This window comes from Galendromus occidentalis, unplaced genomic scaffold, assembly GCF_000255335.2.
Source record: "Galendromus occidentalis unplaced genomic scaffold, Mocc_1.1 scf7180000077348, whole genome shotgun sequence".
NCBI classification, from domain to species: Eukaryota; Metazoa; Arthropoda; class Arachnida; order Mesostigmata; family Phytoseiidae; genus Galendromus; species Galendromus occidentalis.
Genome location: NW_003805336.1, coordinates 224,874 through 246,326, shown reverse-complemented (window position 1 = coordinate 246,326; position 21,453 = coordinate 224,874). Strand labels below are relative to the sequence as shown.

General features: G+C 51.8%; 1 protein-coding gene across 1 annotated transcript; it reads right to left on the bottom strand.

Moving 5' to 3' along the window:
* Positions 1–549: 549 nt before the first annotated feature.
* Positions 550–19,678, bottom strand: LOC100906639 (uncharacterized). Its single transcript, XM_003742218.1, has 8 exons — positions 19,275–19,678; positions 10,422–10,621; positions 7,544–7,679; positions 6,620–6,753; positions 4,979–5,186; positions 1,217–1,332; positions 817–1,030; positions 550–679 (listed from the first exon to the last, which is right to left on the bottom strand). The coding sequence occupies exons 1-8, from the start codon at positions 19,336–19,338 to the stop codon at positions 591–593; spliced, it is 1,161 nt and encodes a 386-aa protein (XP_003742266.1). The 5' UTR covers positions 19,339–19,678; the 3' UTR covers positions 550–590.
* Between the last annotated feature and the right edge of the window lie 1,775 nt (positions 19,679–21,453).

The following is a 21,453-nucleotide window of genomic DNA, read 5'->3' as shown; positions in this document are numbered from 1 at the left end:
TTCATTTTGCGGAATTATTTATGTTACATCAGGCAGCGTCATGTTCGAGGGGATCATCGCTCAATTATCGTATTCCCCGAGACAAAAAACGAGATTTCCCTTCGCCCGGGGAAACGGTGGCCTACGCCATACGGGTAAGATCGATTCGCAGCCTGTTCGTTTCCTCGCATCAATCCTCGCCCGCCGAAATGTCGCTCTTCGTCGGCGTTATCATACGTGGAGGACGTCCCGCGGAGTTGCTGTCTGAGTGTGTTTGTTTGTGTGCTATATCACATTGCGATAGAGAGAAGCTAGTCAAAGCGGTTTCAGGTGGGGAAATTGACCTCCGATTTCCGCGATCCTTCCTAAGTTTCCCGGTGTTCTTCTTTCCCCAGTCAGGGCGAACAGAATGAGCAAGGTGCCCACGGGGCGATCTATTGACGCCTCGCATCGGCGTCAGCGATATGGTTGACGACCTCATAGACCACGACATCGTCATCGGTACAGACACCTTCCTCGTCAGAGGGCCCCGATCAAACACCCTGTAATTTCAATCATTTGCCGTTCCGATGTTAGCCTACGAATGGTTCGTCGATAATCAACGGTATCGCTCAAATTCCGAGGAATTCCGTCACGAGCAGGAGAAGGCTCAGCGCCATGAATAATGTGGCGGTACTTGAACGAGCCGGATACGGAGCGTCTGCGGGAGAAGGAGTCGAAGCTTTAGGTTCCCACGTCAAAAGAGTATCGAGTAAGGATATGAACATTGCGGGAAGCAGAAAATCCTCTTCTCTCAGAGCGAATCATCCAAATCCAGTGATCATTGTATTGACTCACCATTTAGAAAAAAGTACCCTGCGCTGCGTGTTTGAAGCTTGAGGATACGCTCTTTGGTGCCGTTCCATAGCAAATGGGACTGCATCGCGACGCAGCGGAGTACGGGACGACTGCGATCCTGCCGGGACAATTGCACTACGATTTCGCTGTAGACGCTCACTACAGGAAACGTACGTGTGTACGGGACCATGCGACGGGTGTCGTTGCTTTCGACCTGGAAGCATGTTTTTCGGTGTTTAGTCCGAGTATCATCATAATCTGTCGGGGATCGCTCCATGGAGAAAACACTTCAACTCAACGCGGATACTTCCGAGTCTCGTGGCTCGCGATAGCCCAAGAATCGTCTTCCGTGCGATTCTCTTGTGGAGCTCACGTCTTAGGGCGATTTTCCGGAGCTCACCTTTCTATTGTTGATGTACCAGGTTACCTGGTTTGCGTCGCTACTGTTCCGTACAATGCACGTTGCACTGAGCAAGTCGCCTTGCAAAGTGAACGTTATGGAGGGGTTTGAATCCGCTGCAGGAGAGAGAGGGCATAGGGCTAAATCTTTTCAAACTCTGGAACCCTGCTCCTAAATACCTAATTATAATAATCTTCACCATAAAAAAGGTACTGTTGGCCCATTCCTGATAGCGACGCTGCGCATGGGCGTCTGCACTTGGCAAATGCTTGATTAGCATGCCAATGCTTGTCAGTCAGTCAGTCAGTTAGTCAGCCAGGCGGTCGGGCTCGTCGGCGCGCTGGCTTGTCGTTGGCGTAGTTCATGAAAGCGCAAGACAATCCGTCTTCGTTCGTTGCCGATGTTTACAGCCAGCCAGCACTGAACAACAACAACCTGCCCCGACTAGAAGGAAGACCCTCAGGCCAACTTTTTCCCTCGGCGCTGTGGTTGGATTTTTTCCCCCTTCCTCTCTCCAGAGCGTCACTCGATGCTCCTTCTTCGTACCCCAGTCTTCATCCAGTGAGATTAAAGACTCTTAAGTGAGATAAGGGTGTACAATTTTACTCGCTAGATACATCCAGTGCCAACAACGACGGTAGGGTAGCAGCTGCTCGACGTCGCTCGGTGACGTGAGCGGCGGACACCGGTACCGAAACGACGGCCGCTGCGAAGGGTTCAGCCAGAGTGGAGAAATCCGCCAGGACCCTCCGAGAGGCCGTGGCAGGTATAGGAACGGCGGGCGGGCGGGCAGAAGTGTTCTCTTGCTCCGCCCGCTTGTTCGGGGCAAGTTGAGCTACGACGACCTCGCCAAGGGCTCGTCGCTCCCGTCCACTCGCTCGTTTGCTTTGAATAAGGAAAGGTTGAAAAACGGCGACGGTTCGCATTTGTCCCGTCCGTCACCACCGTCCACGAGCCGCTCCCCGACACGGTGGCGAGCGATGGAGTTTAGGGAGGGGGGGTTGCGGAAAAATTCGTCGTCGACTCTTCTGGCCATATGCCAATACAAACCGTCAGGCGTCGATGTCGTCGCTGCGGTGGCCGCTGTTGTTGTGGTTCGGTGTATGTTGTCTGATCATGGGTGGCGCCGAGTCCGTCGTCGACGTAAATATTTGACATCGACGGGTGCGACATGAATTCATGAAGCCTCGGCCCATTACCACAATAACTTTCGTCCGTCCATTCGAGGACAGCGCCGAGGGTGGCTATACATACCCGGACGAATACTGGCTGTCAACAGGCTAAGTCCCGAGCTAAAAGTAGAGACAATGTGTCGCCGGAGACCAACAAACAGTGGACAGCCGCTGCTCCATTCCTCCCTATTTTTCCCGACCGCTCTCGCCTGCGCCACATCGTTCGAAGGAAGCCCGACCACGCCAGGGTGCTCGGCGGGTGCTATCCTCTGTCAGGTCGGCTCGTGAGCAAGAGTTGCGATTCATGGGCATGGGGGCAACATATCTTTCCATCGCCTCTACAGCGGCATCTATCATCGTAGTCGTCCTGACGTCGGCCGTTTTCGGATACGTCAGAGCTCCGCCCTGGCAGCATAATAATACCGCAGCGGCGGCGGTAGCAGCAGAAGCGAGCCAATTCGATTTGAGAACGATTCGCAATTGAATCCAATCTACAGGACTACACATCATTAACACATTAATCAGCCTTCCGGCTGTATGTCCGGCTGTATGGTCTCTTTATTTCGTCTCACGCCCTGCCGACGAGCCAGTCAGCCATCCTTTCTCCCCACGGTCTACAGATGCTGCTGCTGCTGCTGCTGCTGCCGGGGCCGCTTTGCAGGTCCCCAAGGCACAGGCTTTCTCCCTGTGTACGGAAGGAAACAACTTGCCCCGAATACGGACGACTCGTTTCTGGGCTTTCGGGAAAACGTCGAGCCGACGTTTTGCGTTCGAGGCGCATGTGGGAAATTCTTCTCCTTTCGAGGAAAACCATAAAGCATGAACGTCACGTTCGATGCTCACGTGGTCGACGTGATCGATTGATTGATGGATACGAGAACGGTCAGGCGAACAAACCAGTGTCGCTTTGACCTCTATCCGTTGGACGCGGTCGGATATCCGAAACCTCCAGTGCGTGTCGCAATAGAACACCATTTGACGAACAGTCGAATTGTGAATAATCTCTGTGTGATTCGAGCGATTGCGAAATGCCTTACGTTCGCAAGTAGAAGTCGAGAACGCGAGCGTGACGTAAGTCTACGCTATGCTACTTTTTCTTTCTGAAGCTTACATCCACGTTTCCCGCAAGCTTAACGGAGGGGTATCGGATATCTCCGCCGTCTGCGAACGAAGGCTGCAGGAGACGACGGGGACCGCCTGCTCGTCCGTCGCTCGGTCATTCGCTCGGGACGATGACTCAACACTATTTGATAGTCGGCCAGTTGAGCCTTTAGCGATCTCCCCACCAGAAAGGACTAGCCGACTACCCCTCGGATTCCCGGAAGCGTCTCCGGAAGTGAGACGATGAGGTCATAGCTGCGCTCACTGAATCAAGCCTCAGACGGAGTTTGATTACGATTTTTAATGGTGAGCCTGTCCTCGACATTCTCAGACGCTTTTTACCCTTCAAGATTCCGCTACACGGTAATTAATTATAGCCTCGCTGCTGCTTTTCTGAGAGTTTCGTCTTTCCGACTTGGACTGAGTGAGTCGAGCTTGGGTCCAGGAATCTTCATCGCAGAGACGGAGGACGATTGCCCGAAGGTCTTCCAATAGGCCTGGGGCATGGCGTTCGAGGGGGAGCTGAGTTCCGTCAAGCACTGTGGAGACTCAAACTCGGAGATTCTCGGAACTCGAGCTCAGGGTTTGTGTTTCTTCGTCCATTTCAAGTACAGACGTAGTATGTATGACGCATAGGTTCATCTGATAGTCTATCTTATGGGACGCCCCCATAGCTCTTCCCCACTCTCTCTTCCACAAGCACAGACCACCGCTATCTCTGTAACACGCTCCGGACGCTGCCGCCCGTGAAGGGACCCATAGCGCACACCGAGGCGAGCGTGAATCACCGCTCCCGACCGCCGATAGATAACCTGCTGCTGCTGCTGCTAGTTCGCTAGCACTGCGGAAACTCACGCCGAAGTATTTAGACAGCATGCCACGCACTTGAATCGTTTCTAAAAGTCCTGCGTAACGGTTCCCTCGTTGTGAGAATACGCGATGTCTCGAAGTCCGACCGATCGTAGCGGCCTTCCGGGAAAGCCGAGGGTGGATCAACGGCAGTTCGATTTCTCACCGGACGAGAATGACTCCGCGAGATGTCAGCAGACTCGATCCGTAAAGCACGGAACACGACCCGCTGGAAGAATCCGGGGCTCAAGTGGTCCCCAGAGGAGAAGTAGACTTGGCGGGAGCACTGCTATGGGGGAAAAGAGCCATATGCCCTCCATCTCCAGCAGGGCCATTGTATTTAAGTTGAATGGAGCAAGTTGTTGATCATGATTTATGATTGAGGAAGTTCATTGTGAGACTCGCACGTCGTCGCATGCCGAGTGGTAACGGGAGTCGCAGATGGGAGGTTGGGGGAGAAGTTATCGACTCCCAACTTCTCGATTCGGGACGATTGCCCTCGTTATAATTTCGCTTTGTCGTTCTGTACACGAGCATTGCTCACTGATGTTCGGATGATATATTCACATGTTCATTACCGCCCGGAGTTCTGAGAATGGCGATACCTCCCGATATTTTCAATTATCGAATCGATACGAACCTGAAGTTGAGCCTTTGCCACGGGTCACTCTAATTTGCTGCTCAACTAAGCGCTCTCGGCGAACTTCGCCGCCGCATGACAACTTGAAATGATTTGCGGTGGACTCGATGATCGGTGAGTCAAGTCTAAAACGCAAGCCTAGCAACGAAGATTCCAATCCATTGTAGCCAGGGATAACTTCGTAAGGAATCAAGGCTGACACCGGAGCCTGGAAATTCCAAAAATTCGTAAGGTGAGCGTCACCGCGTGATATTGTATCCTAATTGTTGAGATCCGGGGTGTTGAGGTTGGGTTTCGGATGGGGTCAGAACTCGTCCAAAGATCAGCGTTCCTATCTGTGAGCTTCTCGAATGTGGAATAGGACCAGGGGAAGCTTTCCGGAAGTGCCGATCGATCTCGAAGCTAAGGATGCTCCGCGGAAAGCTTTTACTTCTCTGGTGGAATTTCGAACTCGGGGAAGCCGAGTCAACCGATGGCAGCACGAGCGTAGCCAACCGGTCGATGAGAATCGCGAGTCACTGAGCTGCGTCAGGAAGATCGGAGGGGAAGTCATCGAGGGTGTCAGCTCGAATTGAATCGCTCGATCCATGAGCCCTCCCCCCTTCGAGATGGTCGCGGAGAGCAGCGTTTCGGGGGGAACCTCAATGTTCGGGGGTCTCTAGTCCGCTCCTCGAATCGGGGGAGTGAATATCAAGTAGAATCGTCTTTATGCATTGATGTATATTCGAGAAGAGGCAAGTGCGATTTGTTGAAAAAAAAGCAGTTGCCGGAAGCCAGAGTCCCTCCCTAAGGTGAGGTGCGCTCACGCTGAAAAATTAAGGATTTTCGTTCAGGGGTCAAAATGCGAAGCACAAGCGCAACTACGTGCTCAAGGGGGGAGGGTAGGCGGCGCCAGAATCCTCAACAACAGTCTGTACACTCCGAAACGATTGTATCTCGTCACGTCCTCACGTGAAAGCCTACTCTCACTTGATACAGAATGTCGTGTGTGTGTGCCCGTCGCAACTCCGGACTTTCAGAGTCTAGCGGAGTCGTGTCTCGTTCGGAAGAAGATTTCGTGGAGTCCCATCTGATCGGATACGTCTCCTGGACTCCTGGAGTCTCCTGTGTATCCGTGGAATTTCAAACCGAGAGGTGGCAAAAAACCCCGCTCAATCGAATGATCAAGGTATGAGTCAAATGGAACGCCGTATTGGGCTGGCAGACTAAGCACCTGCCCGCTCTTATCTGGTATGGGCTCAAACACCGGACCCGGGATACGGGCTGGGAGCACCAACTTCTAGGCCATTAAACTGAATGTGTATGAATATTCAGCTACAATATCTGGACACCACTCGCGGGGCCGCTATCCGAGCGGGGCCATGAGGGCGCCCGTTAAGGCTGAGAGCCCACTGTTCACCACTCAAGAGAATGCCGACATTCTAATTGGAGCTATGCATGACTGCGCGTCCCTATCGTTCACGAGGTTCGGGCACTTCATTGATTCGAATTCTGGAGTTTCTCAAAAGATGCCGATGGAGAGCTGATCTTGATTCCCGGCCGAGTTTTCGCATTCATTACATCAGGGATCATCTCTCCGAAGCAAAGATCCGCTTTTGGGGTCCGTCGGAGCTCAAGGTGAGAGTTCAGTCAATAACTCACCGGTTTGTCGTTGATGTACCACGAGAGTCTGGTGGCTGGTTTAGACTTCGCAGATTCGCATGTCACGTTGACGACGTCTCCAATGACGTATTTATGTTTGACTCCCGCAATCGCTGGATTTTCTTCTGGCATCACTGCAGTGGTAAATTAACGCTGAACCAGTGGATCTCATCTCTCCGCTGCACCTGATTTTCATGGAAAGCTATCTCGAGACGGAGACTGTGGACTTCTTTGTGCGTTCAATTTTTCATGATTGGGACAGGACTTCAAAGCATTTACTGACAAAAGCAGATACTAGATGAGGCTAGGAAAGCAGAGCCTCCGTATGGTCTCAATGCTCCAGCAGCCTTTTCTACCACGAGCCAGGAGAACCGCCGCTGCCACGGACGTTAGGGAAGAAGTACCGTCGTGCAGAAACCTCTAAAAGAGCACATTGCGAGCACTCTCGTACATTGCACAGTGGAGTCACTACGGGAGCGCATCCTCGAGCAACCTAGTGACCACACTCATTCTAATCTGAAGACGATAGCTTGGAATTGTGGAGGAAACGAACACCGCCATTATTGAGCATGCGACGTGATTTTCCATGAATGCGGTGATCGCCTTTCGAAATCCATCGTTTCCCTGAACCTTGGATGCCTCAACAAAATCAAGCTTCGTGCTAACATCCTGGACTCGCATCTATTACCAGAAAGCATCCAGCCGCGTCGCAGCATAAGTCTTGCGATAAGCAGCAGGCAATCCAGTCGAAATCTCTCATGAAAGTCATATATGAAATTGAGGAGTGAAAGGAAGATGCCCAGCTATGCAAGAATCACAATAAGCGCATCATCCTTTAGTAAGCCGATGGATCCTCATCCGTGCTGCGTGAGAACGATTCCCCAACTTCCGAATGAAAGCGAGCAAGTGTAATAAAATTCTTACTGTAGACTTCGAGATACTGTTCCATATCGACAGTTTGGAAGGTGGGGCTTCCAGCCGTTGCCTCACATTTGTAGATCCCTTCGCCCTGGAGATTGACGTTGAGCAGATACACGTTTCCTCCGAGTGATATGTGACGCTGCAAAATGGAAGACCAATTGAGAATCGAAGAGGTCATGGTTCAAATCAAAATTGCCGAGCTCGCCGCCGCCATCGCTTTTTTTTTGTTGTATCTCATTTCTTTCGTCATTTTTCTTCCCACCGCTGGCACTGCTCCGTTGTACTCAGATCGCGCTGTTCCTCTCAGAGAGAAGAGTTACCTAGACCCACATCTTGCTCCCGTCGATTTGAAATTGATTTCCGAATCGCAACGAAACACTTGCCACACTCGGTGTTGTGGTCTCTCGCTGCGAGGGAGGGCCAGCGCTAGCGGCGACAACGATAAGATCGAAAATGCTGCGAGAGCTGGTAGTTTCCAATCGAGAGGAAAATACTTAGTCATAGGACAAGCTACGATTTTATCACGAGCTCGCTCGGAATCCCTTTTTTTACCTCAAGGAAACATCTAGCACGACCCTCGGGGTTGTTTCTTGGGTCGAGTTAGTTCATATCGAAAGCGAATGTGAGGCAAATCCACATGGACCCAGAAACCCACGTAAGCGAGTTCCAGATTCCAGAGCCTGTCGGTGCTATCCGATAGCTAGCGATACACCGTGCAGCTACCCGAATCACAACGAGAGCGATCGACGAGCCAACCGGCGCACAAGCCAGTCGAAGGGGACGAGTCGGGGACCGCGAAGAGAGCGGAGCGCCCCGCCGAGAATGCATGGGCAGGACACATATGAGGAGCACGGGATACGACGCGAAGGCGAGTGCGGCATCGGGGCTTCTCTCTTTAGTATGCGTTGTGGCCGTTTTGGAGCTACCCTTTGGGCAGCCAGGTCTCGGCCCACTAAGCTCGTAATCAATCTGTGATTAAAACACCCCGGCCCCGTGATACTATACATGGACCGACGTGGGATGACTGCGAAGCAGATGGAGAAACAGCGGCTCCAGCCCAACGGAAGACTTAGATCCAGAAGCGATTAGCTCCTTCGTCCCATGCATCGCTACCGGTCGATCGGGAGGTCTTGGTGTCCCCGATTTGACATGCTACAAGGCCGTTCCCTCTCAATCTGGCCGTTGACGCTCGACGTCGACCGTCTGCCGTGGATGTTCCACGCAGCCCAAGAGATCTCGCGTTGAGTCATGCGGCATTACTCAACGCGAAGCTGAGGAGGGGCGCCTGTCAAACCAGGAGTCGTTCTCAGTCTGGAAGACTCCGAAAATGAAATTTAATGCGAGCCGTCTATCGGAGTGAATCCATACCGATCTGTTGGAGACGACGCCGACATCGGGAGGGGGGGGGACCCATTCTCAATCGACGAACGGAGGAAGTGCGGACGCTCTATATGTAACAATTTTCATGCGGTAGGTGGGAAAAGTTTGAGGTTCTCGGCCCGCTCCCATCATTAGGCAGGTTCCTCCAACCGATCACCGGCTTGCCTGCTCGTTCGTTCGCTCATTCAACTGGTTCCAAGTTCGATAAAGACCATTAAGAAGAGAGTCGAGCATTTTCATCAGTTTGCCACTTAGTACCTCGAGCGGTAAACGGACCGTCGGAGGAGTCAAGTTAGGAGTTTTTCGGCTACGAGCTTTCCCCGCCACGGATGAGTCAGCTGATCTCGAGTTTCCCAACGAAGGTACGTAACGACAATACACAAGATCATCGCAAAAACGGGCTCGGAGGGGCCGGCCGAAAGGCTCCGTTATGTCCGAAGTCCGTCCGCCACTCATTCAATCGTAGATCTCGTGGGGCGGGCGACGATCTTAGCAAGTGGAAGACAAAACCCGACGAGGAAATGATTTTCGAGTTGTTCTCGTATCTTTTCCAGAAAATCCAGCGAAGCTCTGTATCTATGGAGACGTGAAATCCGTTCGCTCCAGTGGGGGGGGGGGGGGCACGTCTTCATCTTCATTATCTCGATTTGGTGCTCGAGCATCTAGACTGCAGCGTGGTCGGTACAGAATCAACCTACGACGCTGCCCGTAGACCTCGATGAGCGTGGGTGTGATGCTGGCAAAGGGTGAGGACACTTGCCTTAGGCGGAGCCAGAGCCCTCCTCCCTTACGTTTACGGCTCCGCCCTGACAGAATCCAGAACGAACATCTCTTACTGAAGGGGAATGCGTGACAAAAAACTTATATCATCCCGTGTCAGACGTATGTAAATATAGGGCAGATGAGAAAGGCTCCCCGAAGACGACGAGCCATCGATGATGAAGTCCATGCTGAGTAGAATGAAAGCTCACGGACTACGAGATAAATTACTGGGAGCTAAATTCGCATCGGAACAGAGTCTTACACAGAAACAGACTTCGGGCATCACCAGACGCATTGATGGGATTCATCTGATTGCTTAACGATCGGCATCTCTTGGCATCGGCTGCATAATTCACGAGTTCCGTGAGACGACGAAACATCCCAGAGACCGCGGAGATCAACGGGATCGATGCTTGTTCGAATGTAATTAAAGAAAGCGAGGAACAATTCGGAAGAACAAAGCCAGCAGTGACTCTCTATTATTTCCTGTTGAATTTCAACGAGATGATCAAATGAAATCTAATATTGTACTCGGAATCGATATGGTCGTGGACTGAAAGCGCGATCGCCCGTCCGAATCCGCGTCTCGGTGGATCCTTGTCGAGCCGCGGGCTTCAACGTTACTATTCTCAAAGTCTCAGAATTCACGGCTCGGCTTTGCCAAGAAAAATTGGAGAGCGTCCGCGTCAAGCACGGACACGGTCGGATCAAGTTAAATAATAAGTCGGTTCGTACTCACGTCAGCCGTTATTCCGGGAACGTCGAAGTGATCGGCTTTATTGTTCGAATATCGGTAGAACTCAGTATTGTTGAAGTACCATTTGACCGCGTAAAGATCATCTCTTTCGAGGTCATATGTGCAGTTGAGCCACACGGAATCGCCAACCTGTGCACTCCGTGGAACGTCGAGATGGTGCAATCGGAGGCAGCTGGTCGAACCTGCAATATTGAAACTGTCGATTAGCATGCAAACATTCCCGAACATCAGATCGAGATTCAGCGCGCCTGCTCTCGTATGGAGAATCGTTCGGTTTCGGAGACAGAGTCGGGGATGGATATCAGCGCCAGCCCGATTTTCGGGGCGACTTGATGTAGGTATTCGCCGGTATCATCAATGTCTAAGAAAAGTATTCACGACGGTCTCGACGAAGCGAGAGGAATGTGATTCGAGAGCCGCTTCATGAATCCCAACAATCCGATTAATTATGGATTGATCGAAATGTGCGTTCCCTAAGTCGAGCTCGCCTGATGGACGAGTTCAGGTCCTGGATCCGCCGCTCGATTGAGCAATCGAATGATAGAACGAGTAAGCTTGGGACCAATTCCGTAGATTGGTGAATAATACTCAGGATTCTCTTAGTATTCATTCGGAAGTCGCTTTGCCCGTGTTTATGAAGCGGAGCCGCCCTTCTGGCGTGCCAGTCGTGTCACGAGACTCCGTTGACATTCGAGTCATCTATCAGGCAATATTGACATGTGTGTGAACTTTTTACCGCATTCTCCCGCCGACTTTTCCTCTAATGTGTACTCGAATCGCCAGTTCCAGGACCGGGACAGTCTTCGATTCTCCAACTGTCTACTATGAGCGCTTAGGGGCCGAAGGTGCGGCTCGTGAGTTCAATAAATCCATTTCAGATGTCGTAAGGAATATCGAGTGGTACGAATTGATAAATTCGGGGAAGGGCTCAGTCGCTGGCAATCGCAGAGATCCACGAAGAAACGGGTCACTGACTTTTCGATCGGAGTTTTTACTCAACCATTCGAAGAGCTCACTGAGCTTCCTACGGGAATCGGACTAATCGGAATAAATATATTTAAGAGTTTAAAGAACGCTACTGGCGAGAAATGGTGACCGCATCCCTCGGGCATTCCATCGTAGTCATTTACGTATTTTCGTGCCCTCTTCGATGTCCCTCGCCGGGCGATCGTGACGTATAGAGAAACATTACGTACAGGTACCACATGAGGCGTTTCCTGTTCATCTTAACGCTTCGCACTTATCCCCATTCGTGGCTGCAGTTTAGCCTACCGATTTGCGCTAGCAGACTCCTTCATCACCGATCTCAAAAATAGGTTCGGTTTATCACGAACAGCAGTGAATGCTACTTCCCTTCGCAGCTACGGCAAGATGCGGTCCGAGCCAAGCTGCTCCACCCGACCTAAACGTTAAGCACGAGAGCGCGCGAATCGTCTGTTGCAACGAATCATCGTTGGATGGCATCGCTCGCGGTAGCCGAGTCGGTCGCGTTTACGATACCCCGATCGCCGGCCCATTTTAAGCCATTGAGGTCTTCCGGCAGACGAGGTCTGGATTGGACTCCAACCACTCCTCGATGAACACTACACTCGCTCGCTCAACGGGGGGCCTTGCTGGAATTCTACGCTTCCCCCTCTAGGTGCGGGTGGGTATGGGGGTGAACGCGGCGAAATAGGTGCTCCGAATCATCGCTAGAAAAAGTGAAGACTAATACTCATAATATTCTCAGATCATATTCGGTCGACTTCTCCGGCTCCGCGCAAATCTCCGTTCTCCCATTCAGCGACGATATTCTCTGGTTCGGGAGGCGGGACACATGGAATACGAAGATCCACTCTGTTTACTCGCATAACATCGGAGCGGGAAAAATCGAGATCATCGACTTCGGAGCTGGGCCGATTCAAGGGGACGGGAGAAGCTTGTTGTGAATGCGGCAGCGGTCAGAGCCCCAAGCTCTCAATCGCTAATGGAGTGTCTACAGCGAAGGCAGATGAGACACAGGGCGAGAGGAGTTCAGAACGCGCAATTGCTCCGAGAGAGCAAGCAATCCGCTCCGTAACTCCGGGATCAGCTCGCCAAAACGAGCGAGGAACAGAAGGAAAAAGAGCGATCTATTTTTCATCGATATTAATTGTCTGAAGAGACTCCTGCCGCTGCTTCCGTACCTCCACCACAACTAAATGACTTGCACTTATTGAGGCGGCAGGAGCAGGAGAAGCTCGGGGGGCACAGCACACGACTCACACATTCGGAGGAGGAAGGGAATCGGGAAGCTTATCAATTTCGGGGGATTTGTGTTCGACTTCACCTCGCGAATTAGAGCGACTCGAAACATGAGGGGGGTCTTAATTCATGAGCATCACTTCAATCAGCCAGTGAACCAGGGCTCTTGGAATGCGCCGCGCCGTATTAGCACGCACTCCCGAAGTTCGGGCCATGCAATCCTACGGGAGGATGCTTCTTGGGATCGGAACAGAGCGTGAGAGCATCGGGGACCACAGTCGTCCGTGTAATAATTGTACGCGAGCTTCCTCGTGGACTTCCAGCACCAACTCTAATCGAGAGACCTCAGGACTTCCAGTAGAGTCCTGTCAAGAGTACGGGACTAAGGTGTGACGTGGAATCTGCTGAGAGCGATTCCATGGAGCTCTTTCCCAACTGTGACTGAGTTCCAAAAAATATCAGAGGCTTCCCAGCGAGTGAAGTCATAGACTGGTTGCAGTCTTCCGGCACAATCCTCGAGATCGGGTAGCATAACTCTCAAGTGAATACGGTCGGAATAGACGATAAGAAATACGCATATGAGAAACCTACGATCCTAAGACCTACGACTGATCTCATTAAATTCCCGATTTTCGAGCCCATAGACTCTAATGCTGAATAATTCGCCTTCAGGATAACTTGGAGTTCGCTTAAAGGAGCGACTCGCTCGTGCGAGGCTCGACGCAGAAGCCCCCCCATAGGATGCCATGTTGGTGGATTCGCCGCCAAGAGACCGGTTCGAGCACGTTCACTCCAGATCCGATCTCTTTGATTCCGTCTCCGTATGAGGCGCGCCTCATGCGAATCCTGACGGCAAATAAGAAAGGAGCGTCACTATCCACTATTCGCCATTATAGAACTCCGCATATAGGAGGAAATCCGCCAGAAACTTGTTTGCTTTTCCTGAGGAGTCTTTGCTGAGCGGGCTCGACTGCATGAATACCCGCACTCATCTGAACTATTACACGTAGTCCGTGACTTGCTTCCCATGAGAATTTATTCTCGAACTACTGAACCGAATTTCGAGGTTCCGAGATGCAGATACAATTTCGGACGGGCAAGGCGAGGAAAAAATGCTGTACGCGGTGCCTCGAAGGCTGAAAGCTCCGGGAGAGGCGAGGTCGAGAAGAGAAGTGACCAGAGCTCACAAGAAACACTTTGTCTGATATCTGAATCCTCCCGGCCTCAGATTTCAAAGACATTGCGCTCTGCTCCCCAATGCGCGTATCTAGCATGTGCGAGAAGAATTTAAGCGAAGAAGGGAGAAGAAACTCCCCCTCGCAACGCTGTCTCAGCCCAAACGGCCGAATAAGAGAATGATCCGTCGGGCTCGCAGTCCAGGTGCCGAGTCTAGTTCGGGCTCTATACGGCTATTTTGTCTCGACTTTTCGATGCTTTGCGAGCCCGCTATCCGAGGAGACATTCGAGACTGAGATGGATTGGCTTTTCGGCTCCGCCACCGCCGATGCGATCACCAATTGAAGAGACAGTAAAGACTACCAATGCAGCAGCACGCGGTGGAGTGAAGCTTCGTTGGCAGCGTGCCTGCCTGACTGACTGACTAGCTGTTGATCATCTGTTATTACGCGGCCATTGGCTCCAACTGGAGAGCAGCGGCAATGACAGATCATCCCAGCGGCAACAGCATCGACGAAGGAGAAGACGAAGAAGAAATAGACGGAGGCGGTGACAGCAACGATAGCGATCGTGGAGAGAACGCTCTGCAGAGCAGAAAACGTCGAGAAAGTTCTCGCGCTCACTGCAGTGATTCCCGCGAAACTTCCCTCGGAGAAATTTCCGTTCGAGGGGGATTCTCCCGGCGGAGATGAGAAGGAACGAAAAGCTCGAGAGGAATCTGAGGAGCGATCCGGCGAGAGCTAGTCTTCGTCAGAACGTCTAGAACCTCGTTATGAGGGACCGGCCGGAACGGTCCGTCATATGCGAAGTCCGTTTCAAACGAAAAAGGGTCTCGAATCGGAATGGAACGTGAAAACCATCGGAGACACTGCTGCGGCCCATCTGACGGAGCACATGAGGGCGAGAAACCTCGCAAATCGTCCAATAGGCTATCGCTTCTGAGTTTCATACTCGCGGAAATAGGTCCGTCATAACCGATTCGATTAGCAATGGAGACATATGACCGGGGCCTGGAAATTAGTCTGTGATATTCAAAAGTCCGTCATCGGATCTGCTACAGCCGAGTCACTCAACATTGAAAACCCCATAGGCTTGTCCGGGACCGACAAAGCGGTCTGTTCTAAGCGTGTCCGCTGAATCCAAGTCGTGACGGTCTACTGTATCAGTTATTCACCTCCTCATTCTGATTCCTCGAGGTCGATCGGAATTGCACGCGAAATTCCCGAGTCGCGTCCCGTGCGTACCAGGATCTCCCCGACCTCAACGCTGAGATTACTCACCGGGAGGCAGTCTAGTTTACGGAACGCGCCGATCACCCAACCGCCCCTCGCAGGACGAGCTTTTGCCTAGAGCCCAGAGAATCCTAATGCTCGTTGGCCCCCCACGTTTGGAATGCGAGGAGCAAAGCGTTTTTTTTTCTTCTTCTCAGAGCACCCATAATTCAGCTCCACGATGAGGGATGAATTAGAACTCATTTCCGAGCGTTTTCCCAGACAGAGAGCCATCGGTGTGGTCGACATCGACGGAACCGCGCGTCTCGGTCGTGTAGATTAATAATTGATGGAAATGACTCATGATTCGTAGGGAATGATGGAAGTATCTTTGCTGCTCGCGCTGGATATTCGGGCAGCATCTATAGGGCTCGGAGACGACTGTTCCGGTCTCGTGCCATCGGTCTGCGGTCACAAAAGCTGATTCTGAAGCGTGATGTTTCTCTATGCGAATTCGATACATCCTCCGCTTCGAGGATTATTTCAGGTGAATTTCATCGTGTTCGATTAAATTATCCACATCATGCAGAATCGGTCGCTGAAGTTCTAGATTGAGGGGCGAAATGTCTCCGTGACCATCTATTCATGCGTTCGGGAGCATGTCGCATTCTGAGGCGGTTGACCGTGTCAAGCGGTACGAGCTCATTGAGCATGCACACGACTTCCAGTCCGGGCCTAGGGACGGGGTGAGAGCGACCAGACAGCCCAGGTAGACTATACCGTGACAAGCTGGTCGAGGTGTTCGAATCCCGCAAAGAGGGGAGGAATATCCAGGGCAAGGGCACTCATTGAAAGGAGCCCGGTCGCTCAGGAAGCTCTGCGATTCGCACGACATGTCGGTGTCGGCTGAGAGTCACGGCGCCAGGATTCTTTGCCGCGACCCGATTCCGACTCGATATCCGATCCGGATCTCGCAAACAATTAAGATGTGGCTCAGACCCCAAAAACCCGACCATGCTCAAATCGACGAAATAAGTGGAGAGTAGGAGAAAGTAAGTACTCGTAGGGAAAGTATCCGGTCACACAGATGGATGCAGAATCGAGCGAACTAAAAAGAAAGATGCAGGTGAAATTTTCGGCGCGTATATCATACGTAAAAAGAATCTCCTCGACTGAGCCGCCGAACGAGGAATGATGTAATTGATAAAAAAATGAGGCGATTCTTTTAATAGCCGGGCTCGATTAGGGAGCTGATATGGCGAAATCCGTTCTCACTCCTCGGCCAACAATTCTCTCTACCCCAAGGGGAGCTCGTATCCGGACCTCATTCGCTGCGGTCATTTGAGATTTGCGGAATATATAGAATATACATACATATATACATATACAACACTACTTACGTATCTATGAAGGTGGTCCCTGACCGTAAGATAACGTTCTGGTTTACCTACGGATCAGCTCGGGTGGAAACCGATTGCAATGAGCGCAGAGGTGTCAGTGATGCAGGAAAAATTCTACGTCTCGACCTTCTTCCGTACCGCGTTTGCTGAATGTGCTTCGGAGGTTTGGATTTCGGATCGGCGTCGTCTCCTGGGAGGGAAAGTCTCGCTGAAGGCATTTTTTCAAGGAATCCCTTGCAAGACTCCTGGCGACGGCTCCACGGCTTGAAAGATAAACGGGCAAGTCGGACTGTATCCGTGAAGTACGGCTTCCGAAGCCCGGGCCGCACGTCTGTCGCTTAAATAGACTCAATAAATACCCGTCATCGCAGGTTCGCCACCAAAACGACAGCGGTACTCCGAGTGACCGACGGACGACCGAGATCGCTCGCAGGAGAGCTGCTACAGGAGCTCTCCGCGGTGAAATATGCTGCGCCATTCGGCAGCAACATTTGTTGATTTTGGGCAACACGTATTTAGTGTCTTGTTCGTTGCGCGGTTGGGTAGCTCTCTGCCGTGAATCGCTTTTCAAACGCAACGCCCTCTTCGCGGCCAGTCCTGGTGCTCACACTCCGTAAATCGCGAACTCTGTGCTTTAGCCGGGAATTCCACGGACCACCACATGACGGACAATTTGTTCAATCGCGGAGGATTGATAGGCTTGGGAGTTATCCATGATCGGAGTCCTCCCACGATTTCGGCTGTTACGGTACCGGAATCCGAGTCTGCTGAATCAACGATTTATTTCCGCTCCAAACTGCATTCTTGATAAGTGCCTCTGCTTGGCGAAGCCAGCTTCGCCCCCATCCGTGCAATGCATACGATACTGCGGGCAGCGGTCTGAACTATACGGGAACTATAGAGCCGTCTGTGCTGATAACGGTGCCTGTAGCACTTAAAGCGTGACTGACGAAACGCATGAAACTGTCGAGCCGAGCATTTTCAGCCGATCCTGGACCGCCCTATTTCCCACTCCTTCCCTTGATTCTGCTGGTCGCCGACACACGGCGAATATCGGAACTTCTGCTCCTCCGGGGAGCGGAAAGGGGAACTGCCGGTTAAAAGATGACCGAATTACTGTTGAGGGGGATCACGATCTACATCCGGAGCCCGACTGAAAGTCGATCAAATCTGAAGGACGAAAAACAGTGCAGATCCTCGATATTCCCGATATGCATGTCTCGCCGGAAAATGATCAGGCTATTCAGTTAGATATAGCACTGATTTTCGTCCTCCAAGAAATTTTCGGAGACTCATTTTCTCAAGGCCCGTTTGCCTTAGAGTCTCGAAGCATGTATCAAGTCTGTACTCACGGTAGAAGCAGGAAGCGCATATTTTGGCAGTCAAATGGTCGGCGATGTGTTCAACCCGCAAACGCGTTACTAATTGTGCCGCTGTCAGCACTCTCAATGATGGAGCAGCACGAAATAGAAAAAAGCGCCCTCATGATCGCTGAAGCAATGCCGTCTGGACCGGGCGGCCATCCGAAGTCAGCACACATATCCAGAGACAGAGGACGAACAATGCAAGTACGTGCAAAATACGTGTTCCGACCCGAGGGCCGTTAGCGCATGCTAGTTCCACAGGTGAGCGAAGGTTGACCAGATACGAGTGGTAAACGAATCTGGCCATTATCTCAATCGTCGGACGCGTGTGTGGCAGGGCACTTTGACCGGGGTGTACCCATGTGATTTGTTTATATGCATGTTTGTCCGGATTTTGTCGGTGAAGGGAAACAGAGGAGTTTTTTCACGAAGTTCCAGATCAGCAAGGAGCGGCGCGACCTCCTCTGTGAGCTTTCCGTTCTGCTAATAAAGGAACTCATAAGGAACTGAGGCCGGCAGAGGCCGAATGTCACCGAATTCTAATGGCCGGAAGAGCGAACAATATAGATAATCCTTTGCTCTGAGGGCGACGACGAGCGGGCGGCACCACTGGACGGAGTCGGCCTTCGCGAGGAACGCATCTCATGTAATGCTCGAAAAGACTCGCTTTCCGACTTCGGGTCGGAAAATCGCAGAGATTTGCGGTCGTTTCCCGGCGCGGGAGGAAGAGTTACCGGTCTCAAAAGACGCACACCAGACTTCTATTTGAATCATGACTTCTATTTGAAGATCGGAGATCCTCTAGGTCCCCGGGCACCCGTTGTCAGACAGCTGCGTCGACTCGAATACTCGTTCCGATGCGTCCCGCCCCAACGGCGTAGAACTTACCCCATCAGCGAAGTTTTTTCAAGACCCATACAAACTCGAGAACCCAATAACATTAAATCCTTGAGGGAGGGGAGTCTTCGACACCGAAGAATCCTTAGGATGTAGGGATTCCCATCGGCAAACTTTCTCTCGCACTTATTGTCAATAGAGACTCATCCGTCTCAGAGAGTCGAATTGATCGAACTCTCCAGTATGCTGTGCTCTAAAGAGATTGACCGTTCTGATTGGAATTTCAGTGGTTGTGTAAGAAGCACAGGAAAGCAGGCCCTCCCATTCCGGAGAACACCTGGTGGAGGGGTCTGGTTTCTACGACTCCATGAAAACCCATTGCGTTCGATGGGTATTGAGGGAATCGGGGCACGATTAAAATTCGAGCCGTCAAGACCGGGTCTTGCGGGGAAAAAATCGAATCAATGGACGAATCGTTTCCTCCCCGTCTGCTTCAGGTCTACGGCTCCCCTCACAGCTCATCCCACTTTCATTCCGCTCCGCTCAGGTCATCAGGACACTCAGGACAGCGTGAGTAATTAATGCTGGGAAAATTCAGGCATGCTCTCCGATCATCGCTCTCACCTATAAGGATCGAAGTGACCAGGACCGCCAATGACCCCAGCTTCTTCAAGTAAGAGCCTTCCATAACCGGTCGGGCTTCCGTGGATTGGGCGGCGATTATCCGTTCCACAACAAGTCGAGTCCCCGGCCTACATGCAAGCGTCAATCATCGGCGTGACCTCCGATGGTATCATGCGGCATGTCTAGATCATTGTCCTGCGTGTCTCGACGCAATACATCCGAAGCGCGCGCCAAAAATTCAAATGTCGCCCGTGACTTAATCCGATTGAGAAGTTCACAACACCACGAGGTGACGAACTGGAGCAGCAGCGGGCCGCGTGGGAAACTTTCGAACGAACCAACGAGGAGGTTTCTACCGCACTGAACCACTCGGATCGTTTTTGGTCGGGCAACCGAGTTGAAGTGCTGCCGTGGGCTCGGTGGGGTATGGAGGCATGCAGTTGGGCGAGGACTCGAATGAGGGAGGGATCACAACCTGCCCCGAATAGTCGAGGGCTCCCCATTCACATATAAATAACCCCATTCATCGCATGAATGTGAAAATGAAGACGCTCATGCATAACTCTCCGTTTTCTCCGTTGAGCCTGCCTGATGTTCGTGTATGGCTCCGATAAAAGTAACGGAAGTCTTTATTTACCTTCTTCAGGTTTTCGGAGCATCACTGGAGCAATACGTCAGAGTGTCGGCATATTTCTCTCCTTAGCCCCTTACCTCGCTGGATCTCACGGAAGTTTCCCTCGCCCTGGCGATTGATCATTCGTTTTTTCGCATCGATGAACAAACAAGCTCGCGAGCTCCGAGTTCCTGAAAAGTTCCGGAATTTCCTCCAATGAATCCGAACGATCGGAATATTTCCTACTCTAGCCGAGACCCAAACCTAGTTCCGCAGCATTTGCTGTGGAGGACAAAAGGACCTCAAATCGCCATGCCCTTGGGAATAATATCGAGAGAGGAACTCATGTACAACAGGCCTGCGCAGAATACCCGGTTTCGGGGATGAGACCGGACTCCGAGTAGCTATACGGTAGATCCGGATCGATGGTTTACCACATTGATTTGCTTGCCCCAACCCGACTCTAGAACGGATGATCATGCAGAATAAGTCAAAACAGCAAGGAAACGCCCTGTCGGAGTGATAGCGGCTCTTGGGTATCCGAAATCCAGAATTATCAAGCCCAGTCTTCCTCTCGGAGCTATTCTATAGCGCTACGAGCCTGTGGTGTCTTGCACAGATCTCATGGGATTGGAACTCTCGTACGCTCGGCCCGAAATCTGAGTGGAGAACTTGATCTCCATCCGGAAAGATTCTTCGACCGGGTCTCATCGCTAGACGAAGACAAAGGCGGAGCTCAGGTAGGTCTCAGGCCTTGGCCATCTGTTCGAGGAGGTCCCGCGCGAGACTTTCTTCCGATCCATCACTGCTTCCACAGATCTTCAGGGATCCCGCTCGATGACCTCAGCGAGACCGTGGGTCTTCCGCTAGAGGGCGTCACTGAGTTGGAACATCTCGGGCGCCCGGATCACGGGACGACGAATCGCTCGAGCCCTCGAAGATGCACTACGAACGCCTTGCGCTTCGAGCGGAAGTGGATGCAGCATCGATTCTACTCACTGCGTACAATTCTCTGTCGCTGACGATGGAAGCTTACTCAGATTCCAAGCTCGCAGCGCGAAATCCTTTTCTGTCGAGCTAGAATCAGCGCGCGATACGGTGTTGCCTCTCGAAACCTCGATCTCTAGTCGATAGCCCTGGAATGGGCCTATCATCATCTTGTGACTCAATGGGATGATTCAAGTGGTTCCGGACTGCACAAGTTCCTGGAAGCATGAGACTTGTAATCGAATGTTCTCGAATTTTCCAGCCACATTCCATTAGCTTCCGTGTTGGTTGCTCGAACCAGTGATATGAGGGAGCTCAGTGATATAGGAATAATGACCCTGTCCGGGAGAGCTTGCTCCGGGAAAATCCGGTGACCTCCTTGTGCCCCCTGATCAAGCGATGAATTGTATTCTCAATTACGAGCACCAGCGGAGGTCGGACGGTGTCGAACTCCAGACAATTCATTCCTCCAAGCGAAGCCCAAGCTCTTCTGCGATCTCCGAGTGTTATACTTGCGAGGACGTACCTTGCGAGAACTTCTGTCGGCTAACATCTCGATGGAAAATCAAATCGGTTTGC

Coding starts and splice junctions, on each gene's coding strand:
- LOC100906639 (XM_003742218.1), bottom strand. CDS start 19,338: ATGGAAGGCTCTTACTTGAAGAAGCTGGGGTCATTGGCGGTCCTGGTC. Junction 6,754..7,543: donor ACAGTATCTCGAAGTCTACA/GTAAGAATTTTA, acceptor TTACCACTGCAG/TGATGCCAGAAGAAAATCCA. Junction 5,187..6,619: donor GGTACATCAACGACAAACCG/GTGAGTTATTGA, acceptor TGGAATTTCCAG/GCTCCGGTGTCAGCCTTGAT.